Source organism: Hordeum vulgare, chromosome 3H (genome assembly GCF_904849725.1).
Source record: "Hordeum vulgare subsp. vulgare chromosome 3H, MorexV3_pseudomolecules_assembly, whole genome shotgun sequence".
Lineage (NCBI taxonomy): Eukaryota > Viridiplantae > Streptophyta > Magnoliopsida > Poales > Poaceae > Hordeum > Hordeum vulgare.
The window spans coordinates 524,765,080-524,781,869 of NC_058520.1; the positions used below are offsets into that span (position 1 = coordinate 524,765,080).

General features: G+C 43.7%; 1 protein-coding gene across 1 annotated transcript; it reads right to left on the reverse strand.

The window, feature by feature from the left end:
• Positions 1-3,825: 3,825 nt before the first annotated feature.
• Positions 3,826-4,962, reverse strand: LOC123440402 (uncharacterized protein At5g19025-like). The gene has a single exon (XM_045116973.1). It carries the CDS (start codon positions 4,709-4,711, stop codon positions 4,058-4,060), a length of 654 nt encoding a protein of 217 aa, XP_044972908.1. The 5' UTR covers positions 4,712-4,962; the 3' UTR covers positions 3,826-4,057.
• Between the last annotated feature and the right edge of the window lie 11,828 nt (positions 4,963-16,790).

Consider the following 16,790-nt stretch of genomic DNA (forward strand, 5'->3'; position numbering starts at 1 on the left):
CTTATCCCATCACCGAGAACGCTGCGTGTTATAATATCCAACATCTTCGACCACTAAAAAAATCGAGCATCTTCGAATCAGCCAATCATAGTGCAGCCCATGGATCGTTGACCTAGTCCTAGTGTCTCATCCAGACCGTCCATTCACAACGATCCAATGGTCCGACACGTGTGTGGTTTTGAGATGTTTTGATGGGGTTTTAAGGGATTTTGAGAGGTTTTCAAGGGTTAGGATTGAGCATAACTAATTGAAAAAAAACTTATGCCGATCATCACTCTATGTGACTAAGTTGTTAGGAAAAATAAGAAACTTGGACTATGGAGTTTTTCATGAAAAAACCTTCACAAAAGATGGCTATCAACAACGAGGTTGTAGGGTTTCCAAGAGAAGTGGGCTAGGGGTGTAGTGTTAAGCATGTCATACTTTATCAAAACGATCACATATCAGGATGGACTCTTATATACACACACTGATGTCAAGTTTCCTTTTTGACTCATTTAGAGAATCTAAAAAAAACTTGATTATAAATGAGGCTGTTTACCAAAGCTTTGGAGGGGTTTGGAGATCATTTGGAGCATATTTTCCGTGTCCATAGTTTCACATAATAAAAATTCTTCGATTAATCACCTAACATGCATAATAGTCCAGAAATTACGGTAACACCAATACCACATACTAAATAACTTCAAATGTGAATTCGGCTCAAATTTGAATTTAGGTTCAAATTTGAATAATATTACACAAATACATATCATATCAAAGTAAAATACCATTACACAAATTCAGACAAGGTTTTATTTCTACAGCATAGTACCGATAAACAAGTTTTAACCAGTTTTCACTTCATCTTCGTCTTACCACTCGATTTTCTTTTGCTTTTTTTTTATTCTACAACACCCGGTTCACTCAAGCTCTTGGTTTTCTTCACTGGACTGCCTCGAACACACACATTCACAACAGCTACAGTACCATCGGGCCCAATATCATCAGTTGGCAACACAACTTTCAATATAGGCTCAGTTGGCACCACATCAGCTGGAATATCATCAGTTGGTAACTCAACTTCCAATATAGGCTCAGCTTGCACAACATTAGCTGAAATATCTTCAAAGGTACCCATATTTTCATCAAAACTTCTCTTTTTTCTACATCCATTTCCTCTTGCCTTTTTCTTTGACCAGCAATCTTCAGCAACGAAGGGCTTACTTGCATGCTTCCTCCTAAAAAAAATAAAGCAATTGGTTAGTAATTGAAAAATGCAGACAGATAGTAAACATCACAAACATTAGCCCATATATTTTGGCCTTTCAGGAGTGTAACAACATTTAGGAGATCCAACTCGATGCTCAAGTTCCTCGCACAACTTGCATATATTTTTGTTACCTTTTTGGGACCCTTTTGGCTTCGCATCCTTATTTCCCTTCCCCTTTTTAGTACTCCCACCTTTCTCAAACCATGCCTTAAATCTACTCTCTTTAGGCCTACCAGCGTTTCTTTTTTGTTAGGGGACGACACATGAAAAATTTAATTTCCACTTCAAGCCACTCAGACTGATTTATAAGTGGTGGAATTGAAGTTGCATATACAACCTTGAATCTTGTTACTGAGTAATATTCGTGCAAATGCGGATGCATGTTTATCTTCGGTCGGGAGGCCAAGAAAAGTATGGCATGATCACATGTTTTTCCAATGTGTTGTCACTCCAAAGAATTGCAATCATGCATTTCAGTGTTAACAACAAGCCTTTTACCAGTTTTGGTATCTCTAAGCACCCCACGCAGCAGTTTTTTCAACAGATAAACGTGTAATATTTTTGCTCCTGTTGACCACCTCTTGTACCACTGCAAGAAGCTTGTCCCCTTGCAGACAATCACCAATCCTTCTTCTCAAATCCCACAAGCGCATGATCATGATCCTGATTTGGTCAACCATGTCATGCATATGCAATTTTTTTAACTTCTTCACCTTGTTGTTAAAACTTTCTGCCAAGTTGTTGTTCATATGATCGCACTTGATGGCAGTGTTAAATCATGACATATACCATAATAGAGAATGATAGGTGTTCATCCATGGACCAAACTCAGGGCATGTTGTGATTATCTTACCAAGATAGTAAGAATGTGTTTGTTTAGTGTAAGATCTTGTTGTTGACCAAATGCGACCAAATTCTTCCCCTCTGAATTTTTTGATCAAATTCATCCATTTATGGCCGAAGCACTCCCTCTGCTCACAATGGAGAAATTCTTGAGTTTTCTAGCTTTTGCATGCATTTGTGTGGACTGTCAAAGATGAAATTGGCTCTATGCATCTTTTCATCAGCATCATGACTAAAACAAGCTAATAGCAGCAGGGAACATCCAGTTGTGTTCATCTAAAGCATTGCAAGCTACCAACCCACTGGATGAAGATCAAAGAAGAATGTAACCTGAACTAGTACTTCACGTCAACACAATAAAACACCAGTTATCATCCATGTCAACACAATAAAAGACCAGTTATCATCCATGTCCTGAAGGAGTTAAAAGTTTACCCCAGGGCAGCAAGAATCAAGTAAGGGAACATTTCATCTAGGCAAATAAGAACAAACCACTGTTAGGAGGAAAATGCAAACAGACAGTGGCATCAAAGAAAATCATCCCAGCAGCACCAAAGGAAAATACTATCCAAAAATTAGACCACGAGAGATCAAACAGACGTTCAAACAACACGTAGCAAGAAAAGCAACTAAGTACGGCAGTATGTGCGCTAGGATTCAGAATCTCATGAAAAACAGAGGATGAGCAAAGTATCAATATACATTTATGTCCAAACATCCTCTGCATGGTAACACATAATCAATAGTCTATCATCCGATATTTTGATATAACTATTTGTATGATCTCTTTATTCTCTCTCGCTATACTTCTTACCACACTGGGGTGCATATTCACCATATGACGATAATGAAGAAGAAATACAGAATTGTACAATTACAACATACAGGTATCATATCCCATGAGGATACAGTAATTTTCAAGTTAGGCTCTGAATGTGGTATTCATCTGATTATGATGAACTGAAGTGACTAAAAGAATGTTTAGGTTGGGAAGTGACAACCCAGGACACAAGTGACAGGTTGCCAAACAAACTAATAAAGAAAATAAAAAAAATAGAAGACAGCCAATAATTATATAAGAACAATCACGTCAGTTTGTTACCTTCATTGCGAGGCAATTGAATGACATACTGAATCATTTTTTAAACTGGTATGCGAGCATTGTGCCTCTATAGCTTGTCAATCTGTATAGCACAAGCATGTAATACGAGAAACAAAAGATACATCTGAGCATAGAAATTCCATAACTTGATTCCTTATATTGAGGAACATATTCATTTAAACTTCAGCTAGGCAATAAATTTGCAGAACTCACTGGAGCCAAACGAATTTCAAAGTGGTCATCTTATAATATTCAACAAATTACACTGGAATACAAAATTAGGACGCACTGGATGAAGATTAAAGAAGATTTCAACCTCAACTAGTACTTCACGTCCATCCAGTGAAAGACCAGCTATCATCCATGTCCTGAAGGAGTTGAACTTTACCCCAAGGCAGCAAGAATCAAGTAAGGAAACATTTCAGGCGAATAAACGCAAACTACTGTTAGAAGGAACATGCAAAGACAGTGGCATCAAAGAAACTTATCCCAGCAGCAGCATCAAAGGAATATACTATCCAAAAAGTAGACCCAGGAGAGATCAAACAGAGATTCAAAAAGCACCAGCCAAGAACAGCAACCAAGTACGGCAGTATGTGCGCTAGGATTCAGAAGAAAAAACAGAGAATGAGCAAGCATCGATATATATATATATTTATGTCCAAACATCCTCTGCATGGTAACACATAATCTATAGTCTATCATCTGATATTTTGATATACCTATTTGTATGAGCTCTTTATTCTCTCTCGCTATACTTACTTATGAGTACCAAGGAGGTAGGGAGGCAACCTGTATTTCAGCTACTGCTTATTACTAGTATGATGAAGGAATTATCCGACCCTTCATCTTGTGTGTGTCTACTTCTTGATCCGGCGCACCTTCTTTGCGCCCCAGACCTCCATGCGGCCCTTGGGGCAGCCGCAGGGCGCGCGGAAGATGAGCACGGTGCGTCCATTGGGCGGCGCCATCTTCCGGAGCTCGGCCTCCAGCTCGCGGTGCGCGTCGCCGAGATCGACGGGGCGGGGCGCCCCGGCGGCGGCGAGCAGGGCCGATCGCGCGGCGGGGGTGGGGCGGCCGCGCACGCACTCCTCCGTCTCGAGCTGGATGTCGAACTCGACGGCCTTCTTGAGGCCCCTGCAGCGCGGCTTGCCGCACTTGCGCGCGTGGTGGCCCAGCAGGCCCCATCCGAGCGCGGCCCCGGCGACGGCGGCGGCGGCCCCCGCGAGCGGCGCGGCCGAGAGGCAGGAGGCCGCCGGGTGGAGCAGCGCGCGCGCCTCGAGCAGCAGCAGCCTGGCGTGCGGGGCCACGAGGAAGCCCAGCGCGGCGAGCACGGCCAGCAGCAGGAGCGCGTCCAGCGCGGCCATCGGCGAGTGGTCGCAGAGCGCGGTGAGGCTGTGGCGCCTGGAGGGGGACGGCGCGCGCTTGGATCGGGTGGCAGACGAGGGGTCCGCCGCCCTCCGGTGCTGCTCGAAGGCGCGCAGGAACTCGATGAGGCTGCGGCACTCCGCCATGGCTCCGGCGGGTGAAATTCGCCCGTTTCGGCCTGGTCTGGTCTGGTGCGGTGCCGGTGCGTTTGCCTGCGCGAGTTTGGGAAGAGGGAAGGGCGGTGCGGTGTGGTGTGGTGTGGTGGGGGCGTCGGGATCTGGTCTGTGACTGTGGGGGAGCGAACCTGCGTGGGACCTGCCGCTGCCGATCGGATCGGTGGGGTCGGGGCCTGGCTCGGCTCGGTCGACCGGCGGCAACCGAGCGTCTGCCCGCTTCGTTCACGCCGCCAGTAAGTATTACGCTACTACCAAAAGCCGTTAGTACTAGTAGTAGTACAGGGAAGTGATGACGCCGGTGCTGTGTGTGCCGCACCGTCGAGATGTCAACGCCGCGGCCGCACGCGTTATACGATCCGCCGGACGGGCGGGCGGGCGTACGTGGCACCGGCGGGGCCGCTGGTCGTGCGGCCGGCTCCGGTCGTAGTGGCGCCGTACGCCACCAGCCGCTCTATGCCTATCTATTATGTGCGTTTCTGGACCAAAAGCTCCCGTGGTGTGCACGGCGTTATCAGGGGAAGAAAAGGCGCTGCTTCGTGCGTGGTGGCGCACGTCTCTGCCACCGCCACCACGGAGGAATTCCGCCGGTTAAAGCTTCTTCTTGGGCAGCGACTCCCGTCCCGTGTCGTCGTTGCATACACGCTGCTCCGCTTTTCCTTTCCCGGTTGCCGTTCTGGTGCATTCTGTTCAGGGAATGTCCCGTCTCACCTCCGCGGCGATCGATGTGCCGCGCACGCACTAAGACGCCGACGAGCGCTTCGTCTCGGTGAAACTCGAGTTTTTATTTTGGCGACCACTAGAAATCATCCGCCTGCAGGTGGCCGTCAGATGCAGCAACACTTCGGCAACAGTGAAAACACCGTCAAAGCTTCACTGCACAACAACGCGGCCACATCCATAGCTCCTATGCAGCAGCGATGGCTTCCGACAAAGCTCAAGTACAACATCGCCTACTTCCGGTGAAGCTTCATTGTAACTCCGTCAAAGCTTCAGTGCAACACCGCCTACTTTCGGCGAAGCTCCATTGTAACTCCAGCAAAGCTTCAATGCAGCGTCGGCTATGCTTCGGGTGGCCCGGTGTTATTCCATTGCAACACCGACGGTGCTCCCTACAAGCTTCAAGCAACATTGTCGGAGTTGCAGCGCCCTCCTAAGCATCACCAAAGTTTGCAGCGTCCCCTAAGCATCACCGGAGTTTGCAGCTCCGGCAAAGCTCCATTGCAGCCGCAACGAGCTCCACCGACCCGACGACGCTCCCGTGGCATGCTTCACTCAAGCTTCAACGAAACTTCGTTGCAACGCGACGAGCCAGGCGGCGCTCCATTGCAGATCCTGACGCTCCATTGAAGCTTCCATTGCAGTCTTGACGGAGCTTCGACGCAACGTCGATGACTCCGGCAAAACTCGATTGCAACTCTGACGCGAGCAGCGGTTGCGAGCGGGGCGGCATCGGCGAGGGAGGACGGAGAGGAGAAGTGGCAGCGCGAGAGGTATAGGAGTGCGTGGCGTTGCGCGCCTCGGCGGAGGTGGGAGATGGCGGCGGTTGCCATTGCAGCGCCCGTGAGATTTGGATTGGGAAGGAAGAAAAGCTTCGATCGAATTTTGTGCTGGGGCCACACCGTGTGGGATATGCGTCGTAGTGCTGAGGCGACTTATGCGACGCTGTAATCAGCCGGTTTATTTTAAGTGTTTTCATTTTATTTTTTAGAAGAGAAAAGACCTGGGATGATGCTCCACAGCCCCACGTACGTATGCACACTACTCCCCGTCACGGTTTAGAAGACACGGTTCTGTTTACATGCATATTTAGAATAGAAGAGAATTAAGGCGTGTGGCATTTACAACTTGGTTAATTAAGAAAAGTATTTCCTCCGTTCCTAAATATAAGTCTTTTTAAAGATTCCACTAGTGGACTATATACGGTTGTATATAGACATACTTTAGTATATAGATTCACTCATTTTGCTTCGTATGTAGACCACTGGTGAAATCTCTTAAAAGACTTATATTTAGGAACGGAGAAAGTATTAAACTACATGCACTCCTTGTTTAATGATTGTGTGAGTTACTGTACTGTGTATTATCTTTTTAAATAATTAATCGTCGTACGGTTATTATATAAGCATTTATAAAAAATAATGTCAAACAAGATTCGCCTTGATTTCTGAGATCGCTTATGGAAGTACTTTGTCAAATAACGACGACGTCGTGCTGGTGTTTTCTTGTGGGGTGGAGAAAACTTCTTGCGTGTGATCTATGGACTCTCGGTAGTAATGGTATATGGAAGCATGGTCAAGCAGGTGCGTGGAGAACGACAATGTCATTCGTCAATACCGTGACAACTGACAGTGTTACGTCTGAAACTCTTCAAGTTGACCGAGTTTTCCTCGGTATCACGTGGGATAAAACTGCATTTGATTTAGCGGTCGATTGCGTGTATTACATTCTTGTGCTCCCATCTTCGACGACCATAAATTGTACGTTGAACAGCGACTTGATCGGTTGCTGAAATTTTGACCCTTTTGATCATTACTTATTACTTAGTGCAGACCTGATCCACAAATTTGCTCTCACATCCGTTCACGGACAGGGGCCAATCCGTGAACATAGATGCGGAAGCCGGCTATCTAAAACTACCTGCTAACATCTGATCCTACTCCGTACGTTTAATAGTCGCATATATAGTGTAAAATGGCTTAAATATTCAAATGCAGTAGCAGTTTTAATTAAAAAAAATTAAATATGACACTCCAACATTGTTGTCTTCCTTAATCATTCACATATGATCGATCAAATCTTTCTTGAGTTATTCGTGAATTGTTCGATCCGAAGTGTTGATGCATTTGAACATATTCTTCAAATGGGGCCGAATTTTGGTCGGGAAGTTCAATAGAATCACTCATGCATGTTCTCAAATTTAAGAGTTGTCGCAGCATCCTCACACTCATCCTTCACGATCATGTTGTGCATGATCACACAACAGGTCATCACCTCACATAAGATCCCCGGATCTCACTATTTAGCAGGTCCACGAACAAGTCCAAAACATGCATGCAGAAGTGCAAATGCCCTCTCAACATCCTTTCTAAATGATTTTTGTCTTTGGGGAAAGTGAGACTTTTTCTGGTCAACTGGATTAGAGATAGTGTTGACAAAGATAGCCCACGAAGGATAGAGACCGTTAACCAAATAGTAGTTCATGTTGCATTCATGTCCATTGACAATATAGTGGCAAGGATGAGCTTTTCCTTCAGCCAGTCTGGCAAACAATGGTGATCGCTGCAAGATATTAATGTCACTGTGAAACCTAGCATGCCAAAATAAGCGTGTCAGATTCAAAAATCATGTGATGCAACTGCCTCAAAAATGATGGTGGAATTCTTAACATGATCGTGCTATTGCTCTTGTAAAGCTTCCGCGCAATTTTTTCATTCCTAACGCATGCAGTCAAGAGATCCAAGCAAACGTGAGCACCCTCATGCTTGTCAAGATACTCTAGGTGTCTGCCACAATTGGTTCTCTTAGGTATTATGGTCCAAACACCTCGATCACACATTTGCAAACCTAACCATGATATCTTCACATGTGTTCTCAGACATCCGTAGTTACTCATCCCACAAATCAATGCCCTGCCATATGCAAGCATTCACAGTGTGCCTATGCATTTTTGGTACCAGAGAACCCAATCCTTCCCATCGTGTCCTTCTTCAAGATGAAGTAGTCGTAAAAGAACCGGGCGTCATGGTAGAGACGACCGAAGATATTTTTGCGCGTCCAAAACTTCCGACAAAATAATCCAGCAAAGAGGGCATATGGGACAAAGTAGTCGTCCATCAACTTCAAATGGCTGCACGCTCGGTTGCGCTTGAGCATCCGATGACCCTTGACCGATCTTTGAAATTGAGAACATGCTTCTCCGCATGTTCCACGTCTACAAGCACTGCTTGCATCATCACCATCTCACCCCGTGTAGTCCTCCTCGTCGGACGAGCCAACATAGTGTTTGTATATCTACTCCATACATGAATCCATTGCTTCAAGGAAGAAGGTGCAAAAAAATTAGCTCGTGAAATTCATCGAGCATGTTCCGGGCATGGTGATCATCATAGGAGTAGCTTTCACCGCCCATGTTCCGGGCATGATGATCATCATAGGAGTAGATGGTACCTGCACGGTGGTCTAAGGAGAGGTGAGGAACAACACTGTAGGAGAAGCGGCTTCAAGCCCGTTTGTACCGTTGGAGGTGACATACTCATCGAGTTTTGGCAGGGTGTGGCGCGGCGGATGCTACTTGTAAACTGCATTGGGATTTTCCTCAAAGAGGAGAGGATATGCAACACAATAGATGTAAGTACTTTCTTCAGGAGAACCAAGGTTATCGAACCAATAGAAGTATTAAGAAAACTCTCATCGTGAGCACCTGCACATGGAGAACCAAACCTTTGCACCCAACAGAGGCAAGAGGGTTGTCAAGCCCCTTAAACTCATTACTTGCAAAGATTAAAAACTGATAGATAGATAATATAAATACAAAAGTAAATAACAAAAAATAAATGGCAACAATATTTTTGTAGTTTTTATAATATAATTTGAGTAGACCTGAGGGTCATAGTTTTCGCTAGAGGCTTCTCTCTTGAAGATGGCATACAGTGTGTAGACAAATTATTGTTGGGCAATTGATAGAATAACACATAGTTATGACTTCTTATTCAACGCAATGATCATGTATATAGGCATCATGTCCATAAGCAAGTAGACCGACCCTTGCTTGCATCTACTATTATTACTCCACTCATCGATCGTTATTAAGCATGCATCTAGAGTGTTAAGTATGAAACCGAGTAATGCTTGGGGCAAGATGACATGGCCTGGACAAAGTAAACTCAATCAATATGAATAAACCCCATCGTTTAATCCTTAATGGCAGCAATACAAATATGTGTCATTTCCTGTCACTAGGATTGAGCACCACAATATTGAACTCATCACAATGCACCACTCCCACTAAAGATAAATCACTGGTACCTTTAGGTCCTATGCAAATGGTTTTTAACCCTTTTGCGCGATGCAGTTCCAAACTCTTGCCTTTCCTGTGTGGGCTATAGGGGTCCATCCCACACGACAATGAAACATATTTTGTGATGGGGCGGGCGTATGTTGATGATTCGCCTAAAGTAAGCGTATGTGAAGTCGTAGTCTATCCCACATGCCATACTTTGATGTTATGTTTGTGATCAACCATTCATCCGAGATGATGGTTCAAATATATTCGTGTGAGAAATATGGATATCACAAACATTTAATCCAACGACCTGTTTGCGATAGATATATTATGACACACATTCCGAAACTTTTAATTATGTGTGGTGGCTCTACTATCGCCAATGCGTCAATTTGATAATCGTGTGCGATAGCTGTTTCAATCACACACACGTTTCGTATGTCAACCGTCTTCTTATTGTCATACATTACACACGCACACATGTTTGAAACCATTTGTGCTATTGACGCTAATCGCAAACGCTTACGGCATGCAATCGCATGTGTGACATTGCGCACATCTCGCACGCGTAAAATATGCGACCGTGTGTTGTAAAGCTAATAATCACACACGCTATTCTTCACATAATCGTGTGTAATATATGACACCATCAAACATAATCTGTTCGTTCTAACTATGTGCACTGTAATTTATTACCTAGTAGATTATTTTTGTTAATTTATTATTCAAATTGGAAATTTCAAATGGGACAGGAGAGAGTGCAATGAGTGGGAGGTGATGAAGAATGCAATTTTTATAGGTAGCTTACCAAGCTAGCCGCTTGGTTGTGGGAGGATTAAGTATGACACACTTAGTTGCTTTAGTTCCGCGGTTCCGCACCTCAGACGGACGGTTTTTGTAGCTCACATGGTGACGCGTTTGTGCTTCAAGATCCGTGCACACATCTGATGGTTATCGAAGCAGAATTGTCAGGAAACCGACACAATAACATTTCGCATGTTAACGTCGATCAGAGTTGTCAGAATCGTGACTTAAGTTTTAGAATCTTACGACTTTACAATCCAAACTAGCCCCTTCGATTTTACGATTTTGCTCATAAAATCTAAGTTTTTATGATCCTGTTAGTTATGATCCTACGATTCATGATCCTATCAATGGAGTTCCGATCCGATTCTGACAACTTTGCGTGGATGGCTAAAAGGTATGATTTCCTTTTTTTTTTGCTGGGAAAAAGGTATATTTTTCTAATAATAATTAAATAATTGTTTTGAATCTTCGCTTATCACACAACTAAGAGCATCTACAGCCAGACCCCGCAAACCCTTCTCAAATGTCCCGACAACAGTCCGGTTACTAACCGGTCACAAAAAAATAATCCAGACGGACCCTTTATATCCATCTCAAACATTTGGACTGGCCCGACACCTTTTAAATCCATCTTAAATATAGGGGCGATATAAGGGCTCGTGGACGTGTCCGAACATGACCGGTCAGTCCGCCACATAGGACGAGGCCCCGTACCAAACCACCTTTTCTCTTTGTTTATTCATTCTTTTTTTTTTCTCTTGTTATTTATCAATCACGTAAAAATAACCAGACATATGAGAGGTGCCTCTGCGCGGGCGAAAATGTAAGATTCAAAACGAACATACCCGGTCACTGAACGAACATTGTCCACGTACGTTTGACGGGTCGGATTGAAAGTTTCGATGCTCTAACACCGTCAGTTTTGGACTTGCGTGTGTTAGTGCTCGTCTCGTGATGCCCGTGTGTCGCGTGCAAATGGTGCCCATGCACGTACGGTTCCAAATGGAAGACGACGACACGGCCAAACTAGTCGTTTAATTCCCTGGCTGTTCTGCCCTGGATTTCGCGGTGAAACCGACCCCCCTATAGAATGATTCAGAAGGCGGTAGCTTGATTCCTACCCGCCATCAAGATTGATAGTGAAGGTGACGAATGTTACACGCGCTATAGCCTATAGCTGATTGTTGACCGATCGTCTGCGTGGCTAGATACTGAAGCTTCCCTTTCATCACAACAGTAAGCCACACTTGACGCGCTATACTGACGCATTTGTCACTTTACAAGGGACTTCATTAGCATGCACAGCACCGTTAAATAGTTTTATTTACTTTGGCTCGTAAAAGAGGCAGAAGATTATTATTTTTCAGTGATGAAGAGATGGTTATTATTGAATTCATCCTTCATCCAGTTGGTCAATTTTTTTAACTGATGAAAAGAGACTGACAACATATTTCAACACCTCCTAACGTCTAGTCTATTTTATTTCTTAGACGCGGGATCAATGAAGACCGCGTAACTGTATTATTTTTAATACAACATTGATAGGGTCTTGAACTAAAAAGCTCTTGATTCGGATATTATATTAAATTTATATTTTAGTCGGTTGCTTTAAAAATAAAGACTGATGAAAAGAGACGAGCAATATATTTTAACATTTATAGGAATTGAAGGACAACTGAACTGAAGTTCTATCAACCAACCTGGCACAACATACTCCTCTTTTATATGCCTAGCTAGCTGAACATCAAAGGAACAGAAGTGACCGCTAACCACTGCATTACAGACCGGTCTCTAGCACGTGTAGGCATCGACGAGGCCAAGTCGCAACTGCTCCGGCCCGGATCGATCCCTTCGTTAACCAACAAACAGAAGAGTTCCATCAAACTCGGAACCATGCTTAGCACAAGCAACAAACAGAAGCGGTGCAACTTGGCCATCATGACAGTCCTTGTACACCGCCTTGATGGCTAGCCGCACCTCGATTTTGCAAGGTGGCGGAATTTAGACCCGAAAAGTCGTCCTGGTCCGTCCCCGCCAACCCATGTGATTAACCAACCAAACCAAATCCGTAGCCGTTTGGCCATCATACAGGAGCACAGTGAACAGCGACCTCGGTTGATTCGGCGGTACTGTTCTTGGGCATGTGAGGTCACATGCATGGGTGTAGACAAACGGAGCGCTAATCGAAGGCTATGGCTACGTGATCTCATGGTACTCCCAGCAGGTTCCTTGCAAGTTTGGCCCTTGCGAGGGGAGAGCAGGCAAAATTGACAAATTTAATCCAGAAGCTAAAGTATTTTATACAAGGAACTATGTTTGAAAAAATTTCACCCAGCTAATCTTTTTATGTGGACTACACTGTGCGATGTTTTTGTCTTAGACGCCGCACTAGTGCCACACAGTGTAGTGTGACGCCCATGCCTTAGACGTCACACTAGGTCTCAGGCATCACACAACATAATGCCGGACGACACACAATATAGTATGATGTCTAAGACAAAGATGTCACACAAAAGAGTCAGCTGAATGAATTTTTTTCAAACGTAGTTCAGTTTGTGAATTAGTTTTGCTTTTGGGTCAAAATTTTCCACGTCGCCGGAGAGCACGATGGCCACGCGTTGGGCGGCGGCGTGCGTGCGTGTGGTTCAGCGCCCAACTGTTGCGGATTTCTGTGGTAACGCGCGGGGAGATTCGGTCCGGGGTGGTGCCCCAGAAGTTGACGGGCGTGTGCGGACGGAATGGAACGGTTGGGCACGGCCGCACCGAGCGGCTTGAGTGCTTCGCCATGGATGGATTTGGTCGAGCTCCACCGCGCGCTGGGGGTAGAGTCTGACCGAGTCTGGACTATGTATGAACCAGCAAGCACAGCAGGTTGCGATGTTCGCCTTGACGATGATTGCGAGACAGACGCCATCGAGTAGGGGAATACGGAGTACTACGTGTGTTCCTACGAGTGCGCACCGTCTCATACGTCTTGAAGTGTGTGGCGCCCATGATTCTGGAGCTGGACAAAGTGCGGCCATATCCACCCTATACTGAGGTGCAACGGCGTATCAAAGTAGCTTCCATTGTATTCGCAAAAAAAAAAGTAGCTTCCATTGTAACATGGGTGAAATTTTCTATTCTATTGCGTAAGGAGTCATTCTAGTGTGTGAAGCCGGACCGACAGTCTGAGAGACGGCAGACTGTCAAATGGAGGTGCATCTCACGCGCACGCTATAGTTTTTTTTTTTTTCCTTTAGCAAATTGCGCGCGCTATAGCTGCTTCTTCCGCCTTCAAATGTTAGCAAGTCAAATGGGCCGGCCCAGTTTGGCAGGTTTCGACGGCGCACATTTCTTTCCGGTTCTGCATTTCCATGCCAAAACTAACGAAAGAATGCATTTCCATGCCAAACTTTTCTAGTATTTTCGTTGGTTCTTTTTTTTCTCAACTTTTCTTTCCGGTTCTTTCAGGCCTTTTATGGGTTTTTGTTTGTTTGGTTTTCTGTTTTTGTTTTAAAATTTGGTCATCGGGTGTTTTTCTTTTTGTTTTAAAGGTATTGTCAAAAAATGATTGGTTTGTGCTTTAATAAATTTTATGAGTATTTAAAAATACTCTACTTGTATTAATAAAAAGTTCATTGTACACTAAATTTTTTGAGCTTGTACAAAAAATAATCACCGTATCCATGCCTAAAATAAAACATGATGTGTTCCTCCGATTTTTTGGTTCGTCCATCTACATAACCTGCTCATAAAGTGAAGCTTAGTAAATTACCCGCCATGCCACGAGTAAGTGAAAAAACACTTAATTAATTGTTTCTCTAATGTATCCGCTTATCATTAAAACTGTCTACAGTTAAAATAAATTACTCATTTTGTCACCCGTAATAAAAAATTATTTGTTAATTATTTTTCTTATTTTTATGTGTCATCGAAACTGCACAGAAAGTTGAAGAAAATTATCCACCCTGTCACCTGTAAAACTAAAAAAAAAGGTTCCACCTAATCATTTGTATGTCATAGGACCATCTAGTTTTTCATTCATCATGAGTCTGACCAGTTTTTATGGTGATTATTTATCTGTTTTTGTTTTTAAATTTGGTCATCGGGTGTTTTTATTTTTGTTTTTATGGTATTGTCAAAAAATGATCGGTTTTTGCTTTAATAAATTCTATGCGTATTTACAAATACTCTACTTGTATTAAGAAAAAATTCGTTGTACATTAAAAATGTTGAGTTTGTATAAAAATAATCACCGTATCTATGCCTAATAAAAATAAAAGATGGTGCGTTTCTTCGATTTTTTGGTTCGTCCATCTACCATAACCTACTCATAAAGTAAAGTTGAAGTAAATTACCGGCCATGCCACCCGTAAGTGGATAAGACGCTTAATTAATTGTTTATCTGATGTATCCACTTATCAGCGCATCTTTTCTAGAGGCACTAGGGGTTATGTGGCACTGAGGTAACAAAGGTGGTTTTGCGCATCCTTCGAGGTGATGAGAGCCCACAGGTAATCAATGAAACGATTCTTGTCTTGATTTTGAAGGTAAAGGACCCAACTACATTGTCCTAGTTGAGGCCTATTAGCTTGTGCAATGTACTATATAAGATTGCTTCTAAGGTTTTATCCAACAGGTTAAAGCTGATTTTATCTGACATTGTATCTGAAGAGCAATCAGCCTTTGTTCCTGGACGGTCGATCACGGACAATATCATCACGGCTTATGAGTGCTTACATTTTATGAAGAGAAATAAGGCAAAATGAAACATATTTTGTGCGGTCAAATTGGACATGATGAAAGCATACGATCGATTGGAATGGAATTATCTTGAAGCTATTATGTCCAAGATCACTTGGGTTGCTTCAATTATGAGGATGGTAACATGGGTGAAATTTTATATTCTATTTAATGTGGGGGGCCTGAGGAGTTTATATACCATCCACGGGGATAGGACACGGAGACCCAATTTCTCCATACCTGTTTTGGCTTGCATCAGAGGGCCTTTCGTGCCTCTTAAAAACCCAATAAGAATCATCGAACCTCAGTGGAATCCAAGTAGCTCCGTCGGCGCCGTCGGTAAGCCAGTTGCTTTTGCAGATGATAGCCTGTTGTTTGTCAAAGCTTGGAGTAAATGAGTTGTCTTATTTGTTGGATAGCTATTGCAACATGTGTGGCCAAACAATAACTTTGTCAAAATCCTTGGTGTTTTTCAGCAAGGGGTGTCTAACCTCCCTCAGAACCGAGCTTAAATATTACAAACGAATCACTTTCAAATAGATATTTGGGTATGCCATCTGATGTAGGAAGCTGCAAGACCGGAGCCTTTAAGTTTTTAAAGGACAAAGTGTGGAACAAGGTTAAAGGTTGGATGGAGAAGCTGTTTTCAGTAGGAGGCAAAGAAGTTTTGATCAAATTTGTTACACAAGTTGTCCCCGTATACTCTATGTCTTTCTTTAAATTACCTCGTGGCCTTTGTGAACACATTAACTCTTTGATCACAAACTTTTGATGGGGCAGCAAAGAGGGCTACAGGAAGACCAGTTGGGTGTCTTGGAGCACAATGACAAGACCAAAGTACTACGGAGGGCCGGGATTCTGTGACATCGAGCTCTTCAATCTAGCCCTATTGGCTCGACAGGCATGGAGAATAATAATGGATCTAGAGTCCCTTAGTGCGTGTGTACTGAAGGCAAATTACCACCCTAACATCGATTTTTTGTCCTCTGAGCTGGGCTCGGTTCCATCACAAATCTACTCCCTCCGTCCGGTAATAAGTATACTTTATCTTTTTCTGTCAGTCAAACTAGTTAAACTTTGACTAACTTTACTAAAAAAGGTGCTAGCATTTAGGATATCAAATTAGTATCAATAGATTTATCTTTACATAAAGTTTTCAAATATATCATTTTCATGTCATATATGTTGTTACTATTTTTTATAACGTTGGTCAAATTTTAAAAAGTTTGATTAAGTACAAATTCATATGTACACTTATTTAGACGGAGGGAGTAGCAAGCTATTCTTGAAGTCCGTGGCGTTATGATGCAAGGTTTGATTTGGCGCATAGGTGACGGAACTTCAACGCGCATTTGGCAACGCAACTGGCTACCGAGACGAGCTAACATGCGACCCATCTTGAGCAGGGCTGCAAACCAACCGCAACTAGTTAGCCGACTAATTTTGCCTAGTGCTGAATGAGACCAAACTGCTACAGAAGAGATATTCATACCAACGGGTGCGCACTCGATCATG